The following is a 16810-nucleotide window of genomic DNA, read 5'->3' as shown; positions in this document are numbered from 1 at the left end:
CGTGTCAAGTATTATGACCTAAAATTCGTTGTATGTCAGTTGAATGTTTAAATTTCTATTTTCATGTCCTTATGTTAAAAATTTTAGCTCACTTGAAAAATTGAGTGATTGTAATAATTTTACAACTTCATAAGATCGACTAAATATTTTTTTTCGTTTCCTAAAACATTTTTGAAGAATTTGACTCATAATACTGTGATTAAGAACAGAGAATGCTTGATTAAAAAATTAATAATAAATAATCATTCAAAGCATATACATTATACACCCGTTGCGAAAAGTGCTATTTCACAAGGTAGTCTAGGCACCAATGGGTCCACCGTGGCCACGTGTTCTTTGATGGGTGCACCAATATTTTTTTTACGTATTTCGGGCCGCTGAAACCGAATTTCTAAGGAGCATGTCATGCACCAATGCATTCGATTCTCCAGACAAAAATACGTAAGAAAATGTATTTTTAAGATTATTTTTACTCTCAAAACAGCTGAGTTTGAAATAATTTGAATGGTTAACCGATTTTGCTTCTTTTTAAGAGCACGTTTTCAAACTTCAAAAATCTATCGACACCGGTTCCTGGCACTTTTCAGATATTCTGAATCCGGCTTTATTTTCTCAAAGACTTGAACTTTAAGAATCGCCATGACGTAAACGCGATTTTGAACATTTTTGCAAAAGCGAACCACCCTAGTTACCCTACCTCGCCTATGTTAATTTAAAAATGTTGAAATTAAATATCTAATTGTGAACTACACGGTCTGGAGAGTATTACTGTGTTGATTAAAACTACCTATACCCTCCAACTTTCAAGAAAATCGTACGAAGGTCACTTTTACCAATGTAATACATTAATTAATCATAGTATAGACAAATTTTAGGACTAGAATTTATCATTTTCAAAGATATTTCGTTTCTATTAATCTATCGAAATTTGAGGTCATTTGGTAAGTATGCGTATTAATTAAAAATAAACATTTATTTTAAAATGCTTAAAATAATGTGAAACTCGTTTAATATGTAGCTATCGCCTGGAAAGGCTTCGAGAAATGTTTGATCAATCTGATGAAAACTATTCCAATGAAATTGAGAAGATAGTCAAACATACTTGTGCTAACCATTATAATTTTATTGAGCAACAAAATATCTGTATTTGTAGTTTCTTTAGGTTATTTCAAATATTTAGTCTTAGAGTTTTGGCAGTTCTTCCTATTTATGTTTTTGTTGCCTTGAGTACTACTGGTACTATGGTAAGATGCATAAGTAATAAGAAAAAATCATTACAGAAATAAATTGTTTCAGTTTTTCAATTATATGTTCTAGATTCTGTATGCCTTTAAGATCAAAAATACTTTTCTTATCCTAGAGATGATCGTTTCATTTCTCTGCATACTTTACTTTGCTTTTTTAATGGGCAATATCGGTCAAATATTACGCAATGCAAGTGATAATCTTTTCTATCAAAGGTGGGTCTCATTTTTTCCGATTTTTTTGTTTGTAATTCATAGTTAATAATTTCAGCTATTTTTGCGGGTGGTATAATTTACCAAAAAAATCAATTTAATTTCATACATGACAGTCATAGCTTCAGTTATGTAATGAATTTCGGACAAATTAAGATGAGCACGATTTATGGAAAAGCTTACAACTGTGTCACAAAAAAAGTATTAGCAACCGAATTAGACTTAAGAAATGAAAAAAAAACTATTTTTTAGAAGGCCAATTAGAAGGTATTGATCATTTTGAAAAAAAACGACCCGTTTTACAACACCGAATGCTCAATAAATAGTATAATTACGAGAGTTTTAATGAGTTGATATCTCAGGAACTCGAGGCATAGTCAAATTAGACTTTTACTTACGATTTTGATGGCAAATGGAAACTTCATCAGAGATTACAATGTCAAACTGGGGCTTCCATAGGTCTCGAATTTAAGTTTGCGCAGTTTCTTCATTTGCCAAATATCTCATGATTTCTTTAGTTTTTTTTGTTTGCTTCAATAAAACTTATAAATCTCCTAAATTATAGTACAAAGCTTTAAAAGTTTTCTTAAATTTACTAGAACATATCATATTACTTGTTTTAATCTTGCAGTAGCTCTTTGCGCGCCCAAGTGACGTATTTTAAATAACGATCTCTTTTAAATAACAAATGCTTTTCTGACCTGTCTCTCGATTGCCGACGTTGTTTATTATTATATAAATATTTGCTTGTGCGTGTTTCTGTGCACCTATCTAAATAATTCGCCATGATACTATAGCGCGTGTGCGGCGAGACGGTACACGTGCACTTAGTGCGTACACGAGGCGCGTTTTGAATCAATATAATATAATATATTTACATAATTGAAAAAAGGACGCTTATATAAGCGAAAAAATGTTTAAACGTTCAACGGGACGTACGTTGTGTACAGAGAAGCACATTATGCCGAGGCCTCAAAGTTGCATATAAGCGCTCTCATCAGATCGAGCTTCTCGCGACGCTGACAGCCGCACACGCGCAGTTGAGGGAACGTCACTTGCACTCTCGATTCCCATGGCTCGAGCTGCCAAAGCTTCAGTGTGCGTATGCGTGTATGTGGTCGTGTGGATATTATTACTATTTATTAGTATATGATAATAAAAAATTCGAATCACTGGATTGGCGGTTAAATAATTATTTATTTATTTTTTTGAAAAATTTGATAAAAAGCCATCAAGTACGACAGTATCATATTTGAAATCTATAAAACAGTGAAAGATATTAATTAGTCACTTTCGTCATGAACATTTGCTTCTTTTGAAAATGATTTACTCACGCTCGCCAAAGTCTCGAAATTCAACGGAATAGTAGGGCCAGCCGTCAATTCACAAGTTTTTGAACTTCGAAGTATCATGAAAAGTATTAAGCGTCTCTCTTTCGGAGGCAATAAGTACCATTTGGAACTGTAATTAATTATAATTTCAATAGATCAATTTGATACTTTTATCATGAATTGGAGGAAATAAAAATACCAATTTATTTCTAATCGATTACTCGCATTTATCAATTCTTGGCTTGGATAAACTGTGCAAACTAAAATCATTGCCACTGTCACCATCCACAAGACTAATTTTAAAGCGTACATTTCATCATATGTGCGTACGACCAGAAACTAATAGGTTATAATTTACAAAATTAAATAATAGCTCAATAAATTTTTCTGGAAAAAAAATCATAAAAAATTCAAACTATAACCCAGAAGCCTGTCAAACTGAAGACCGTTGTCATCGAAACTATTGCAATTAGATAAACCGTTCTTGTCAAGCATTGGAAGTCCTCAAACAAGCTGTAAGAAATGAAAAATTCTCAATTTATTATTTCGCGAGATAAAACAGCAACATAAAAATTATCTTTATTTTTAGCTAATGATTACAAAGAATTTAAATATTTATAATCTCTCAACTCGATAGCTCCTTGATGCTGGATAATATTTTTTCGAATTCTTTGATTTACTGTTTCAATATTTTTTTCGCTCAATAAATGTTCAAAAACTACTTCATATTCCTCTAGTATTTTTTAAATATCTTGTCTGACAGAAGAACAATACTATAGTTTATATTAAAAATATTTAAAACGACAAGTCTTATAACGAAATAATTCACATTCTAAGTTTATCCAATTGCTAAGAATATGCCTTGGATAAATTTGACGGAAGTGATTTGTATAAAGTTCATGGCAGCAATATATAAAATTAATACACCGAATAAAGCTGCTTCGCTTATAAATACCAAGAAGTAATGTTCTTGTAGATACCCATCAAAAAGGAAAGGAAACACAAACCCTTTTGGTCCTGAATGCTTTGCTGTTTTTGAATTCAGAATTAAATATCTTATTAACACTCCAAATACATAAGCTGTAGAGGCGATGATCAAAAATCCTGCAATGAATATTTTCAAAAAATATAATGAAAAACATAGAACTTTTGACGAAAATAAATTTTTTCGCATTAAATTAGCTGGAAAGAAATTTTGTGGGAGGCATTGCCAATGAAGAATACATGGAATATTTACCATTACTAATTAAACCCAAAAAAACCCTTCTTTCGATTTTTTCATTATTATCTCTTTTTGAATATCAGTCTTTGGTTCTTTACAAATATCTAGAAATTTTTTTAGACAACCAGCGTTCTATATTAAGTTATTTAAATAAATACAAATGAATTAAAATCAAGTTCATTGCCAGTTTATTATTTTACACGTTAAGGTGGTAAATAAAAATTGTGAGGACAAACTTTTAAAAAATACCATGAAGTTCGTTTCCGGTCCGGTTTCCGAGATACACTTTTTTTATAAATCACGTTCATAGTTTCTATCGGTATGTAAAATTATTACTATTGAACTGCTCAAATTCTTGTTCGTTTCTCAGGCATCGGGCCACGCCTTTCAGCTGCCATTCATAACTTGATAGAGAGAGAGAGAGAGAAAACTCCTGTAAGAAAAGAGGGGAGTACAGCGTTGCGTGGAGAACAGCCATTTTTGCGCAACGAGCTGCGTTTGACCTTGCAAGTTATACAACAGCTCGATATCTTGAAGAAATGGCTCTTCCTACACGGGGAGAAAAAATACGTGATTGACGGAGGACCTGCCATCAGGCGAGAATCGACGGCCTCGCAGCATTATTTACCCTAAAGAAAAGGATAAGGTGAGAAATCAGGTCAAAAATCATGCCAAAACACCAAGTGAGAAGTCACCTGATACCTATAAAAATATTTATGTTGAATCATTTATGATTTATAATTTATTTAATATCTTTATATTAAATATATCTGTGTCTTATAAATTTATGTTGAAATTAAATAAAAATACAATCATTTTATCAATATTCAGGTAAGAAATCAGATGACTTCTCACTCGATGTTTTGTTTGATATCAATATATTTATGTTGAATGCCTTTATGTTAAGTTTTTCTGGTTAAAATGAAAATTTTTTGAAAATCTGACCGCACCATCGGAAAGCTGAAACAGTTTCAAATCGAAATCATATGACTTATTTTTTATTTAGGTGCATTTAGATACTTTTCCAGCAAATTAGAAATTGAGCAATTTCGCTTAGTAATGCCACGCAGGCGCAGTACTAGGAAAATTGACGTGAAATTACTCATAGTAATTTTGAAATCACATAAAATACAATCATTTTATCAAAAATCAGGTGAGATATCAGGTGACTTATCACTTGAGAATTTTTAAATAAACCTGTGGACGAGATCCACGGATTTTCCTGAAAAGGGTCCCAAAACCAGTATTTGAGACCCTCCACCCTCTACCCCCTACTACCGCTATAAACGTCTATTTTCTATTTATATTTATCCTGAAGACCTGAAGTAATCAAGAGATCTGAAAAAATTCATGAAGATACTTTTCAGCTATCAACATAACTTTGAATTTTTTCAGATTTTTTAAGTGCTTCAGGCCTTCAGATAATATCATTGAAAATTTGAATTATTTTGTTTTCGGGAAAATAGTTCGATATACCAGATCAGAGTATTTTTTTCTTAATTCTGACACCAAAAAACGATTCCTTGAATTTTTTCAGAATTTTTCTTTCTTGCCCCTGAAGCCTAGAGCTGGAAAACCGCTTTTTTAATGTACAAAAATAATTTTTTTAGGGTGGTAAGCCTCAAAAAATCTGGAAATTTTTTTTTCTTTATCAAAATCGAGTCACCTACCCAGTGAATGAAAGGTTTCAAAAAAATTTGCTTAAATTTTGCTCAAATTAACGTTTTTAATAAATTCAAGGCTATCAGATTTCAATTCAGATGGATTATAATAGTAAATGTCTTTCTCCACTGATTAGAATTTTTGCAGTTTTTACTTTCAACTTTCATTAATAAAATAAGGGAAAAATACACGATGCACCAGTGAATAAAACATTTTTACCAGTAAATGAAACCATTTTCAGAGTCATTTAATTAATGATAATGTATTCAGAAAGTTGTTAAAAACTATTGGAATATTTAGTATTAATGCTCAATTATATTATAAAATTTCACTGCCGAAGAAATACACTCGGCAACAAAATTATCGCAACAAAAAAATTCATCGAGATTTTGTCGATTTTCAAATGCTTCTATCTTGGGCTAGATTTATCGTATCGACACGCTTTTTTTTTTAATTTCTTGGAAATTTTGTCCTCTTTAAATCCATATAAATTTAGATAAGATTTGAGTTAATGTTGAGTTACCAGTAGTATTTGAGCGTGACCCTAAAAATTACTGAAAAAAAAGGACTGTTTGAACGTGTACCAGTACCACAGTGATTTTTTTATCGAATTCTAACATACACCATCGCAAAGTGCTCTTTTTAACGAGTAATTTAAAAAAAAAAAGACTTCTCTACGATTTTTTTAACGCCCTGTAGGTCGATTTGAAGGTACGGTTTATGTACGCAAAATGCCCAGAAAATCGTCTTGATTTCAGGTAAACGGGGGATTTTACGTACTTTAAATGGTATCTTCAAATCGACCTACAGGGCGTTAAAAAAATCGTAGAGAGGTCTTTTTTTTTAAATTACTCGTTAAAAAGAGCACTTTGCGATGGTGTATGTTAGAATTCGATAAAAAAATCACTGTGGTACTGGTACACGTTCAAACAGTCATTTTTTTTCAGTAATTTTTAGGGTCACGCTCAAATACTCCTGGTAACTCAACATTAACTCAAATCTTATCTTAATTTATATGGATTTAAAAAGGACCAAATTTCCAAGAAATTAAAAAAAAAAGCGTGTCGATACGATAAATCTAGCCCAAGATAGAAGCATTTGAAAATCGACAAAATTCCGATCAATTTTTTTGTTGCGATAATTTTGTTGCCGAGTGTAGTTCAGTATAATTAAATTATATTAATTTATAAATAAATTTTCATTCACTGGTGCGTTTTCAATCACTGGGTAGGTGACTCTACATAATCTCAAATTTTTTCATATCTCTTTATCGAGGGTGATAGCGTCTAGAGCCGGAAATTGCTATTTTTAACAAAAAAGTTTCCGGGAACCCGATGGTTCCGGTAAAAAAAATTAAAAACTTTTTTTTTTAATTTCTTGTCAAATTTTAATTAATTTTGACCGTTTCATTTTTTCGATTGAAGCCCCCTATATATAGCTCATTCTAGAGCATAAGCAAGATTAATACGAAATTATGAAGACATTTGAAAAATAATGTAAGTATATGATGAATGTCTTATCGTAAAAAAAAACACAAACGTAAAATCCACGCTTTACGTCATGCTGATAATTTTGAAGTTACTTGAGAGTCATCGTACCCGATTTGATAGTATCTGGCGAAATTTCAAGTACACAGCCCGCTCGACGATATCAAATGAGTCGGCCAGCCGATAAAAAGAAACGAGCTCGATCGCGCGCACGAGTAGCCACGAAATTAGCTCGATTTTCAGTCGATGCTGTAACAAGCTTCGAGCAGCATCACAGCCATGGATCGCAAGTTGCAATGGATTTTGGCCATAGGCTTCGTTATAGTGGCACTGGTTACGACACCGAGTCGCGGTCAAGATAATTACGTTGCGAACACTGCACCAGCACATTCTGGATCATCCAGGCTTCCTGCTGTTAGTTCTAGGCCAATTGGTAGTCGGCCTCCTGCTATTAATACCAAACCGACTTTACGACCTACGTTGCGTCCAATTACGGTAACTCCATCCAGGCATCCACCTAATAGTTCTCGTCGACCGGTGGTACTGCCTTCGTTGCCGGTGGGTCCAACGGGAAAATTCACGTATCCACATACAATACGACCTATGGTGCTTCCAACGAGAACTACATCCAGTTGTCTTCTCATTAAGTCTGATTTATCCAAGGTGTGTCTAACGAACATTCTTACACAACGTACGGTGCACCCAACGGGATCGATCAATGTTCGACCGTCGCGTTCAAAACCTGGTTCACATATGCATCCAACGAGAACCATGTCCCATCACATCAGGCCGACTATGCATCATCTTGGATAATACAGAAAATTATTATAAACTGTGAATTTAATTTATCATCTAATACTTGTATAAATTTATCAAAATTAAGAAAATCCACCAACTGATATCGTCTATATTTATTCGAGATCCAAATGAACCAACTTGAACATCCGATGGATTACAAGCGGTATGATACTTGATATGATTTTTTCAAATTTTTAGTCAAATCGATTATTATTTAGACTTTATTGGAACAAAAATCATTGAGATGCGTAAAATATTTGGTAAGTTTCATCTTGAAAATAAAATATTGGTTTGTCGTAATTTTTTAGAATTTCGCTCTTATCTCGTTTAATTATGTAATCAAAAAAAAAAAAAAAATAGATCGCATATAATGTAAAATTATGGAAATAACTCGACTTTTTATCAAGGTTTTAAGTATGAGAAGCATTTGCTCGTGTATTAACATTTTGTCGGTAGTATTATCTCAATTGAGTTGCGTGAGATTGACCAAAAAATCGTGCTTTTTTTAAACTCAAAAATCGGATTCAATGGACGAGAGCTCAATGGAAAATTGCAGTGCACCTTTCACGCGCAAACGAGTCATATTGATAAAGGAAGAGAAAATGCATTTTTGTTTAAATCTGGGCGCTAACTTTACCGATCTGCGCTAATTCCAGATTCATAATTAATAATCGAGCTGGATTTTCAGTTAAAATGTCTAACTGGATAGTCTAAAATTGAGTCGGATTTTTAGTTGAAAAATCTAGCTGGATAATTCTAGATTTTGAGTCAAATAGGGCTAGTTTTTCAGTTAAGTTTAACCGGATTTTTTATACGGAAATCTCTTGAGTGAAAACTTGGTACCTAGTAGTAGAGTTAGCTGTAGAGTGATACTTTCACCTGTACTAGCTATTTTATTTAAGCAGAGATGATGTACAAATTTTGTGAATAAATAAACAGTAAACAGAATTTAAAAATGTAATAACATGCTCGCTTTTTCTTGACATTTTTACTTTTTCATTTCAGTTGCAGCGTATTCCAAAAGAGTTTAAGTATCGAAGGGCATTGTTCAAGACGAATTTCGAGACCTTCGAACGATGGCTCAAGGGCGGGCTTTGTCATGTGTGGTTGACTGGTGCTGCACGATAGCGTGGCGCGAAAAGTGAAAACAATGTTTCAGAACATCAACATAAAGCTTGGTCGGTCGAATTCTCGCTGCTGATCTCGCTGCTGCGCATCGTCTCACGCGCATACACACATATATATACCGCGTGTGCGCGTATCGTACACACACACACACACACTCACACACAAGACATATGGCCAGATGGGTCGAGTGTGCAAATTTCTGCTGGATGGCAGTTGCTAAATCCCCAACTCTGTTGAATTTCAACCCGTCGAACTTTTCGTTATAATTTTTCAAGTTCAAAAATGTATCGGCAGTGAACGGTTGAATTTTTTTCGTGTTAAATATTTTTATCCTATTAAGTTTTAACGATAGAATAACGAAAATGCCCACATGACAGTGCCAGGATCAAGCTTAAAATGATATAAATCCTTCGCGAAACCAAGAGTTCCTGTCAAAGTAGTTCAAGGTTTGTAGGTTATTGTGCTTTTGATTAGTTAAGTTAGCAATAAAATACTTCATACCCGAGTTCTTCGACAAGTAATCAATGCACATGAGTTTAAAAATATTTACCTTGTAACTTGATGAGTATTAAATCAATATTAGCATAAATCAAGATAAGCATGCTGTAGTAACATAAATGTGTTCATTTATATGCATACTTTTTTTTCAGAGAAAAATCATAATTTTCAATTAATTTTGATCATATCAAAATGTCAAATCAAGAAGAAGCTGGATCAAGTTTATCAAGAGCAACTAATCCTACTTTGATGGAAGGAATAACCAGTACAATGGAGGAAAAAAATAATGACTATATGTGTCCTGTCTGTTTTGAATTTATAGAAGAAGCCCATGTTACAAGATGTGGTCATACTTTTTGCTACAAGTGTATTATCACGTCAATACAGGCTTTGGGTAGATGTCCAAAGTGTACGATTTGTTTAGCGCAACATGACATATTTCCAAACTTTCTATTAAATGAAATAATTGCCAAGTACAAACAATGTGCCAAAAGTGTAGAAGCATTGGACCGAACTTTGTTGGGTAGCAAAAGTAAAGGAAAATTACTTTCCATGGATTCTACAACATCATGTTTATCTGATAGTTTAAAAAGTTTTATTACCTCCGATAGTACAAATCTTAGTTTACCTGATGTTAATGCTATGTTGGAAGTACTTACGCAGCGTAAAAATTTATTAGAAGCTGAATCATGCTCAGCCCAAAATAAATTACTTTATGAATTTTTGAAACACCTTTTAAATCAAAAGAAGCAGGAGTGCACTCGTATACAAAGAGAAATAGCCATTGTGCAGAGAGACATGAGTGAAGTTGAAAATATTCTAAATAGTTTGCAAAAAAATTGTCCTACAGTTGAAGACATCCAACAAACTACTGAGTTTAATACAGTTCAAGCAAAAGTATTTAAAAATGAAATAATAAACACACTAAATGGTATGGATTCCAATGGGCCCGCACAGGAAGGTGATAACAAGGTATCCGGTGTACCAAGCAGTCAGAATAAATATAGTATAGCAGTGAATACGATGCTGGCCGCAAGAAAACGAAGGATGCACCAGCACTTTGATGATTTTGTACAGTGCTATTTTGACAGTCGAGCGAAGGATGTAACTTTTGGCAGCAATCTTCCAGAATACGAATCGAACAATGCCACAGGATTGGACAGTTTTCGCGACGACCTCGTGAAATTTTCGCGCTACAACTCTCTCAAGCCTCTGGCCACGCTGAACTATTCTTCCGATATATTTTACCATTCGACCATTGTTTCCAGCATCGAATTCGACAAGGACAACGAGTTCTTCGCCATAGCCGGCGTGACCAAGCGCATCAAGGTGTTCGATTACAACACCGTGGTACAGGGCAACGTCGATCTTCATTATCCCTGCATAGAGATGACGTCGAGCTCAAAGATATCCTGCGTGTCCTGGAATTCCTTTCACAAGTCGACCCTGGCCTCGTCCGATTACGAGGGCACCGTGTCGATCTGGGACTCTGTCACCGGCCAGAAGACCAAGGCCTATCACGAGCACGAGAAGCGCTGCTGGTCCATCGACTTCAACGACGTGGACACGAGGCTCATTGCCTCGGGCTCGGACGACGCCCGGGTCAAGCTCTGGTCGCTCAACATGGACCACTCGGTGGCCTCGCTCGAGGCCAAGGCCAACGTATGCTGCGTCAAGTTCAACCCGGAGAGCTCGTGTCATCTGGCCTTCGGCTCGGCCGATCACTGCGTGCACTACTACGATCTGCGCAACATGAAGGAGCCCCTCAGTCTGTTCAAGGGCCACAAGAAGGCCGTGTCCTACGTCAAGTTCGTCAACAAGAACGAGCTCGTCTCGGCCAGCACCGACTCCCAGCTGAAGATGTGGAACATCAAGAATCCCAACTGCCTGAGGTCGCTGGTTGGTCACGTGAACGAGAAGAACTTCGTCGGCCTCGCCACCGACGGCGACTACGTCGCCTGCGGCTCCGAGAACAACGCCCTGTACGTGTACTACAAGGGTCTGTCGAAGCAGCTGTTCTCGTACAAATTTTTCGCGGCCAAGAGCATCCTCGAGGTGCAGGAGAGGCGCGAGGACGACCTCAACGAGTTCGTCTCGGCGGTCTGCTGGAAGCAGTCGTCGAACGTCGTCGTGGCGGCCAACTCGCAGGGTATCATTAAAATCTTGGAGCTCGTTTAAGTGTGCACTCTGCATAGGGCCCTCCTATAAGTCTGTCTGTCTGTCTGTTTGTGTATGTATGTGTGTAATACAGAATGCGAGTATAGAAAATCGGACGATAGTCGTAGTAATTGGTGGTGTGTGATAAATTGATATATACGAGACGGATATTATATTTTTGTAACCGCGCGCAGGGATCACCCGTCCCACCGATCCACCCATGTATAAATGTAAATGTACAAAACGATTTTATGAATTCACGCCCGCGAATCGAATTATTTAAACCGCGCTTTAGACAAACAAGAAGGAACGAAGATTATGTTCGATGAATTGTATTTTTGTATATTATATTATATTGTTAAAGCTCAATTACGCTAAAATTTGAGTTCTCCGTGTACAATTTGACGAGTGTGTCTCTTTCGGCACGCGTTATAGAACAACAACAACAACAACAACAAAAACCGAACTCGAGTGTGATAGTAACGATTTAGCAATCAACGATACGTGCTGTTAAATACATGTCGGCCTACAGAATATATAACTACACGAACTTTCAAAATGTCTTACACTGGCGATTCTGATGTTATTCGAAAAAATAAAGCTTTAAGCTAACGTCAACGGTATCTCTTTCAAAGTGATAAATACTACAAAATTTCGAAAAAAAATATAAATATATTTATGAGTGACTTCAAAAAATCACTTTTCACTAGTTAGATTAATTAATTCAAGCTTGCAACTATTAATCGAGTAGAATAATATACGGAGTCGTTTCAATGGAATAATAAGTGTATGACGAGAAAGGAAAATGCAATACAAAGGTTATCTATATATATGAATATTAAAATTAAAATTTATATTAATAAACGAAGAGTACCGAAAAATATGTAATAACAAGTGAGAATTTTCAATCTCCTACTATAATTAAAAAAAAAATCGAACAAAGATTAGGGAAATACAAGTCGATGTCAAATTTATTTTTAACTTTTTAAACAAGCAGTAAAAATATTATTATGCTATAGACCTTTTTCCTTTTTGGCTTGATTCGCTTCAAGGTTGAAAATTTAAGTTTTATTTCGTGATAGGTGTATAGTGCAGTTCGTGGCAATTAGATGAGAAACAATTGTTAAATTCAAAGTGGATGTAGTGAATCGGTGTAGACTTTCAAAATATCCTAATGTAAATGTATGTATGCACAACCTTGAAATGTATTACATTAAAATATCATTGACTCATGAAAATCATTGAACAACAATCGGTTTCAATTGTCGCGAAATTAAGTTTACGAAAATAATTTTCATGTTGTTTAAAATAAATAAAATTGGCCGTTATATTGTATATTGATGATTATTGTATTTTTGTACATTCGATGTACATAATTTAAAATTTGTGAATATTATTCAATTATATTTTATAAGCCATTTTTGTATTAACCATTATTATCAAGCGAAACCTGGCAACTTAGAGAACAAATTTAAAAAACTTAACTAGTTTGTAATAATGTGGTATAATGTATTAGAGTTATTCAAAATAATTTAAAAATACATGTAATTCCATGATTTTATTAAAAAGTGATATTTATTTTTGTAAAAATAATTAAGTTGTTTTAAATAAAATTTAATTAGTTTATCAATTAAATATTACTTTGTATTTCTTATACACATCAATATAAATTTGATTAATTGACTTATTATCGTTCACATTCAAGACTTAATTAAATATGAACACTTTGGTCATGTGAAAAAAATGACTGAAACATTCACACATCTTTGGTAATTCCACCTTCTGAAATTTTTAGTTTTTCCAATAATTTCCTTTTTTTCTCTTTTTCTTCCAAAAATTCTTGACGACGCTTTTTTTGCTCTTCTATTTTTTTGCAATATTCTCGCATATCATCATCCATGGTAAAGATAATTGCAATATCTTCGTCCTAAAATACTCAAAATAATTAAGATGTTGATCACGTTATAAATTTTAATTATAATAAATCCTTACATTTTGTTTCTTTTTCAAGTCATTGTTGAATTTTGATTGCTCTTTTGTAATCTCCGATCTAGAAGTCTTTTTGGTACTGTTTTCTAAAGTATTTTCAGTGCTACACTTTTTGTCTTTCTTTTTATGAATGCTCCCAATAACTTTAGTAGTGTTCTAAAATAATATAAAATAGTTTTATTGCATTTAATGCTAAATGACGTATTGAAATATTTTAAGCTATATCTACATTTTTCAAACTAGTTGGCGGCGAATTTTTTTTAGATTTATCATCTGACCTTGGGCATGTGTGTTTTAATTTATTTTGTTTAGTCACAATTGCACTATTAATAACCTTGAGTTTTTGATCATTTTTTTTCTGAAATATGAATAATAAACTTTATAATTTCTTTTTAGCATATAAAAAAATAATATTCATATGAATAATACCAAATCTATTTTTGTTTTATTTTCTAATTGTTTCTGAATTACAGGTTTGTTGATGTCAGTTTTCTTTTTAGTTTGCCAAATATCAGAAAAATAAGTAATCGGATCCTAAAAAAAAATTGTAATTATATGAAACATATTTTGATTTCTAAATCTCCTACAAACTTACATCTCGTTTGGTGCTCACATAAAGGCTTTTTTCATAATCATTCTTCTGCGTAGAAATTCTACTATCTTTATTCAAGTCTAAAAAAACGATAGTTATTTTATAAGTACATATCAATTCTCTATTAAACCACTTACCTTTGTTCTGAGTTTGATATTGTGTAAAGTTATGATTTCTTGTAAATGATGTTTGTGAATCATTTCTGGGATTTAATTTATCTAACACAAAAAGTAACTGATCATCATTACTTTTGCTCTGTACTGAATTTTCCATTAAATGAGAATTATTAAATGGATAATTTTGATGATTCATTGATGATGGTACAGTTGTTTTAGAGGGTGATGGACCAAGTCTATTAATTAATTGAATATTTTGTATACCCTTATTCTGCTTTTGTTGATTATCAGGATGAAACGTCAAGTTAAATGATGAGGGTAGATATTCTTGATTGATGGTTGGTTGTCTGTAAGACCAATTTGTTTCTTGAATTGAAAAATTTCCTACAGGATTTATGCCAATACTTTGTGATGAAAGTGCATACTGCTGTGACAGTGGAACAGTTAATTCATTGCATTGAATACTTTGATTCTTTGACAAGATAAGTGATTCATCTCTATATTTCAAATTACAAAATGATAAAGAAGTTGTTTGGTTTTGACATGCTGGTAAATTATTTCTATTCTCAGAATAAATGTCATTGTGAGGAACTGATAAAACATTGTCTTGAAAAGAAGCATTTCCTTTTGTAAGAACTAATCCATTTTGATAATTCTGTGAAGCATTCTGAGCCCTATAATTTTTTTCACTTTGACAGTCATATGTGATGGGTTGATTTCCTTCTTGATTTGTTAAAAACTTTGAATAAAGGAGGCAAGATTCCAATACATTGGAAGGAGCATTCGCACTCGGAATTATTAAATCAACTGAATTTGACCTAGAATTATTACATTTTTTGGATTTGGTGATTTGTGATTCAGATATTTGAACCGATATAGGAAGATTCAAATTTTGACTCTGAGATTGAGTATTAACAGGTGAGCCAATTACTGATGGTTCTTGAGACTCAGAAACTATTGGTTGTTTACTTGAGCAATGCTCATTTATTTCTCCAGTAGTTGCAATAGTTTCTAATTTCCCTGTTCTTGGTTTTTGTTTTTTGTGCTTTTTTTGCTTTTTTAATTTTTTTAATTTGTTTCTCAAATCTTTGACATTGTTTGAAGACTCTTTGAATCTTATACTTTCTTCATTTTTTTTTAATTCAAAATTTTGATTATGATTAACGTCATAATAATCTATGTCATAAACAATAAGATTTCTTTTATGATTGATAAAATTATTTTGTTTTGCAACTGCATTATTCATGCAAATTTCTTCATTCAATTCTCTCAGAGCTTCAAGTAGATTTATATTTAAAATCTCGTCAATCGAATCCTCTTGATCAGACTAAAACAGATAAAAAAGCTTGAAAGTCAATTATTGAAAATGATCAAATTATTTTCTAATTAACATGTTGATAAGATTCTATTACGGCCTCAATACTATGGTTATACAAAGTTTCTTCGTAATCACTGACCGAGGGTAAACTCAACAAATCTTCATCCAACAATGTATCATCACTGCAAAAATTCAAATTCAAAATTTAACTCACAGTAAAATTTAATTATGATAAATAACAAATAGTTCTATAGATTAAGAAAAACATTTAAATTCATAAACATCTGTAACCTGTGCACATTTTGAATTACAATGCAAGTACCATCATAAAGAGGACCCTCATATACCAACAATTTAATTCATATAATTCACAACAAATTTTCGATCATTGAATAACATTTTTCACGTTCATACTTACAATTCGGACATTTTTTGCTTCTCACATAATATTCGTCCTTTTTCCGATCTATGCACGAAAATCTTAAAAATGCAATGTTTGTCAACAAAGGACGGGATAACGCTTTACGCGCTGTACGATATGAAATCATTGCCGAGACAGTCCACGCTCGGCATTCGATCTTAGTAGCTCCGTAATCTGATATACTGCTGATTTTAATTCGCACACTGAATTTGAGACTGCAATGGTGAGTAATTGTTTTCAGCAATGAAGAATTTTTTAAAGAAAGAATTAATGGAATCGAAATTATTTTTATCGTGAAAATCATTTTAACGTTTAAAATTGAAATTCAAATATTTTTACGATTATTGAAAAATTTGTTGTATTACCGTGCGATAGCTGTAAGTAGTAACGTAAAATTTTATGATCGTTAATATTCACTTAAAATTTGAAATATATTACTTGTTTTTAGAATCAGATACGCTGTTGAAGTTTTACACAAGTTGGTTATCTGCAATGATCTGCCTGCTTGCGTTTGGTGACTGGCCTATAGTGCATTTTTCAGACTTATCATCTTTTAGCTCAATCAATAGATGAGGTACTCAGGGTATGTAATGTAAGTTAACAAAAGTGTATTATAAATAAAAAACTGCAGTTG

At 33.2% G+C, this 16810-nt stretch overlaps 2 protein-coding genes across 3 annotated transcripts; one reads left to right on the top strand and one right to left on the bottom strand.

The window, feature by feature from the left end:
- The first annotated feature begins 9255 nt into the window (after nucleotides 1-9255).
- Nucleotides 9256-13075, top strand: LOC106656494 (E3 ubiquitin-protein ligase RFWD2-like). Its single transcript, XM_014377494.2, has 2 exons — nucleotides 9256-9531; nucleotides 9736-13075. Exon 2 carries the CDS (start codon nucleotides 9776-9778, stop codon nucleotides 11759-11761), a length of 1986 nt encoding a protein of 661 aa, XP_014232980.1. The 5' UTR covers nucleotides 9256-9531; nucleotides 9736-9775; the 3' UTR covers nucleotides 11762-13075.
- Nucleotides 13076-13470: 395 nt separating this feature from the next.
- Nucleotides 13471-16348, bottom strand: LOC106656476 (histone-lysine N-methyltransferase, H3 lysine-79 specific-like). 2 transcript variants are annotated; one of them, XM_023462092.1, is made up of 8 exons: nucleotides 16174-16348; nucleotides 15829-15937; nucleotides 14459-15764; nucleotides 14325-14401; nucleotides 14159-14263; nucleotides 13959-14087; nucleotides 13733-13885; nucleotides 13471-13667 (listed from the first exon to the last, which is right to left on the bottom strand). In XM_023462092.1, the coding sequence occupies exons 1-8, from the start codon at nucleotides 16182-16184 to the stop codon at nucleotides 13497-13499; spliced, it is 2061 nt and encodes a 686-aa protein (XP_023317860.1). In that variant the 5' UTR covers nucleotides 16185-16348; the 3' UTR covers nucleotides 13471-13496. The 2 variants fall into 2 exon arrangements, with proteins under 2 accessions (XP_023317860.1, XP_023317861.1); XM_023462093.1 differs by having other exon boundaries at nucleotides 15850-15937; nucleotides 16174-16347.
- Nucleotides 16349-16810: the final 462 nt, after the last annotated feature.

This window comes from Trichogramma pretiosum, unplaced genomic scaffold (assembly GCF_000599845.2).
Source record: "Trichogramma pretiosum strain Unisexual culture from Peru unplaced genomic scaffold, Tpre_2.0 scaffold20, whole genome shotgun sequence".
NCBI classification, from domain to species: domain Eukaryota; kingdom Metazoa; phylum Arthropoda; class Insecta; order Hymenoptera; family Trichogrammatidae; genus Trichogramma; species Trichogramma pretiosum.
The sequence above is the reverse complement of the archived record's forward strand: the minus strand, read 5'-3'. Positions and strand labels throughout refer to the sequence as shown.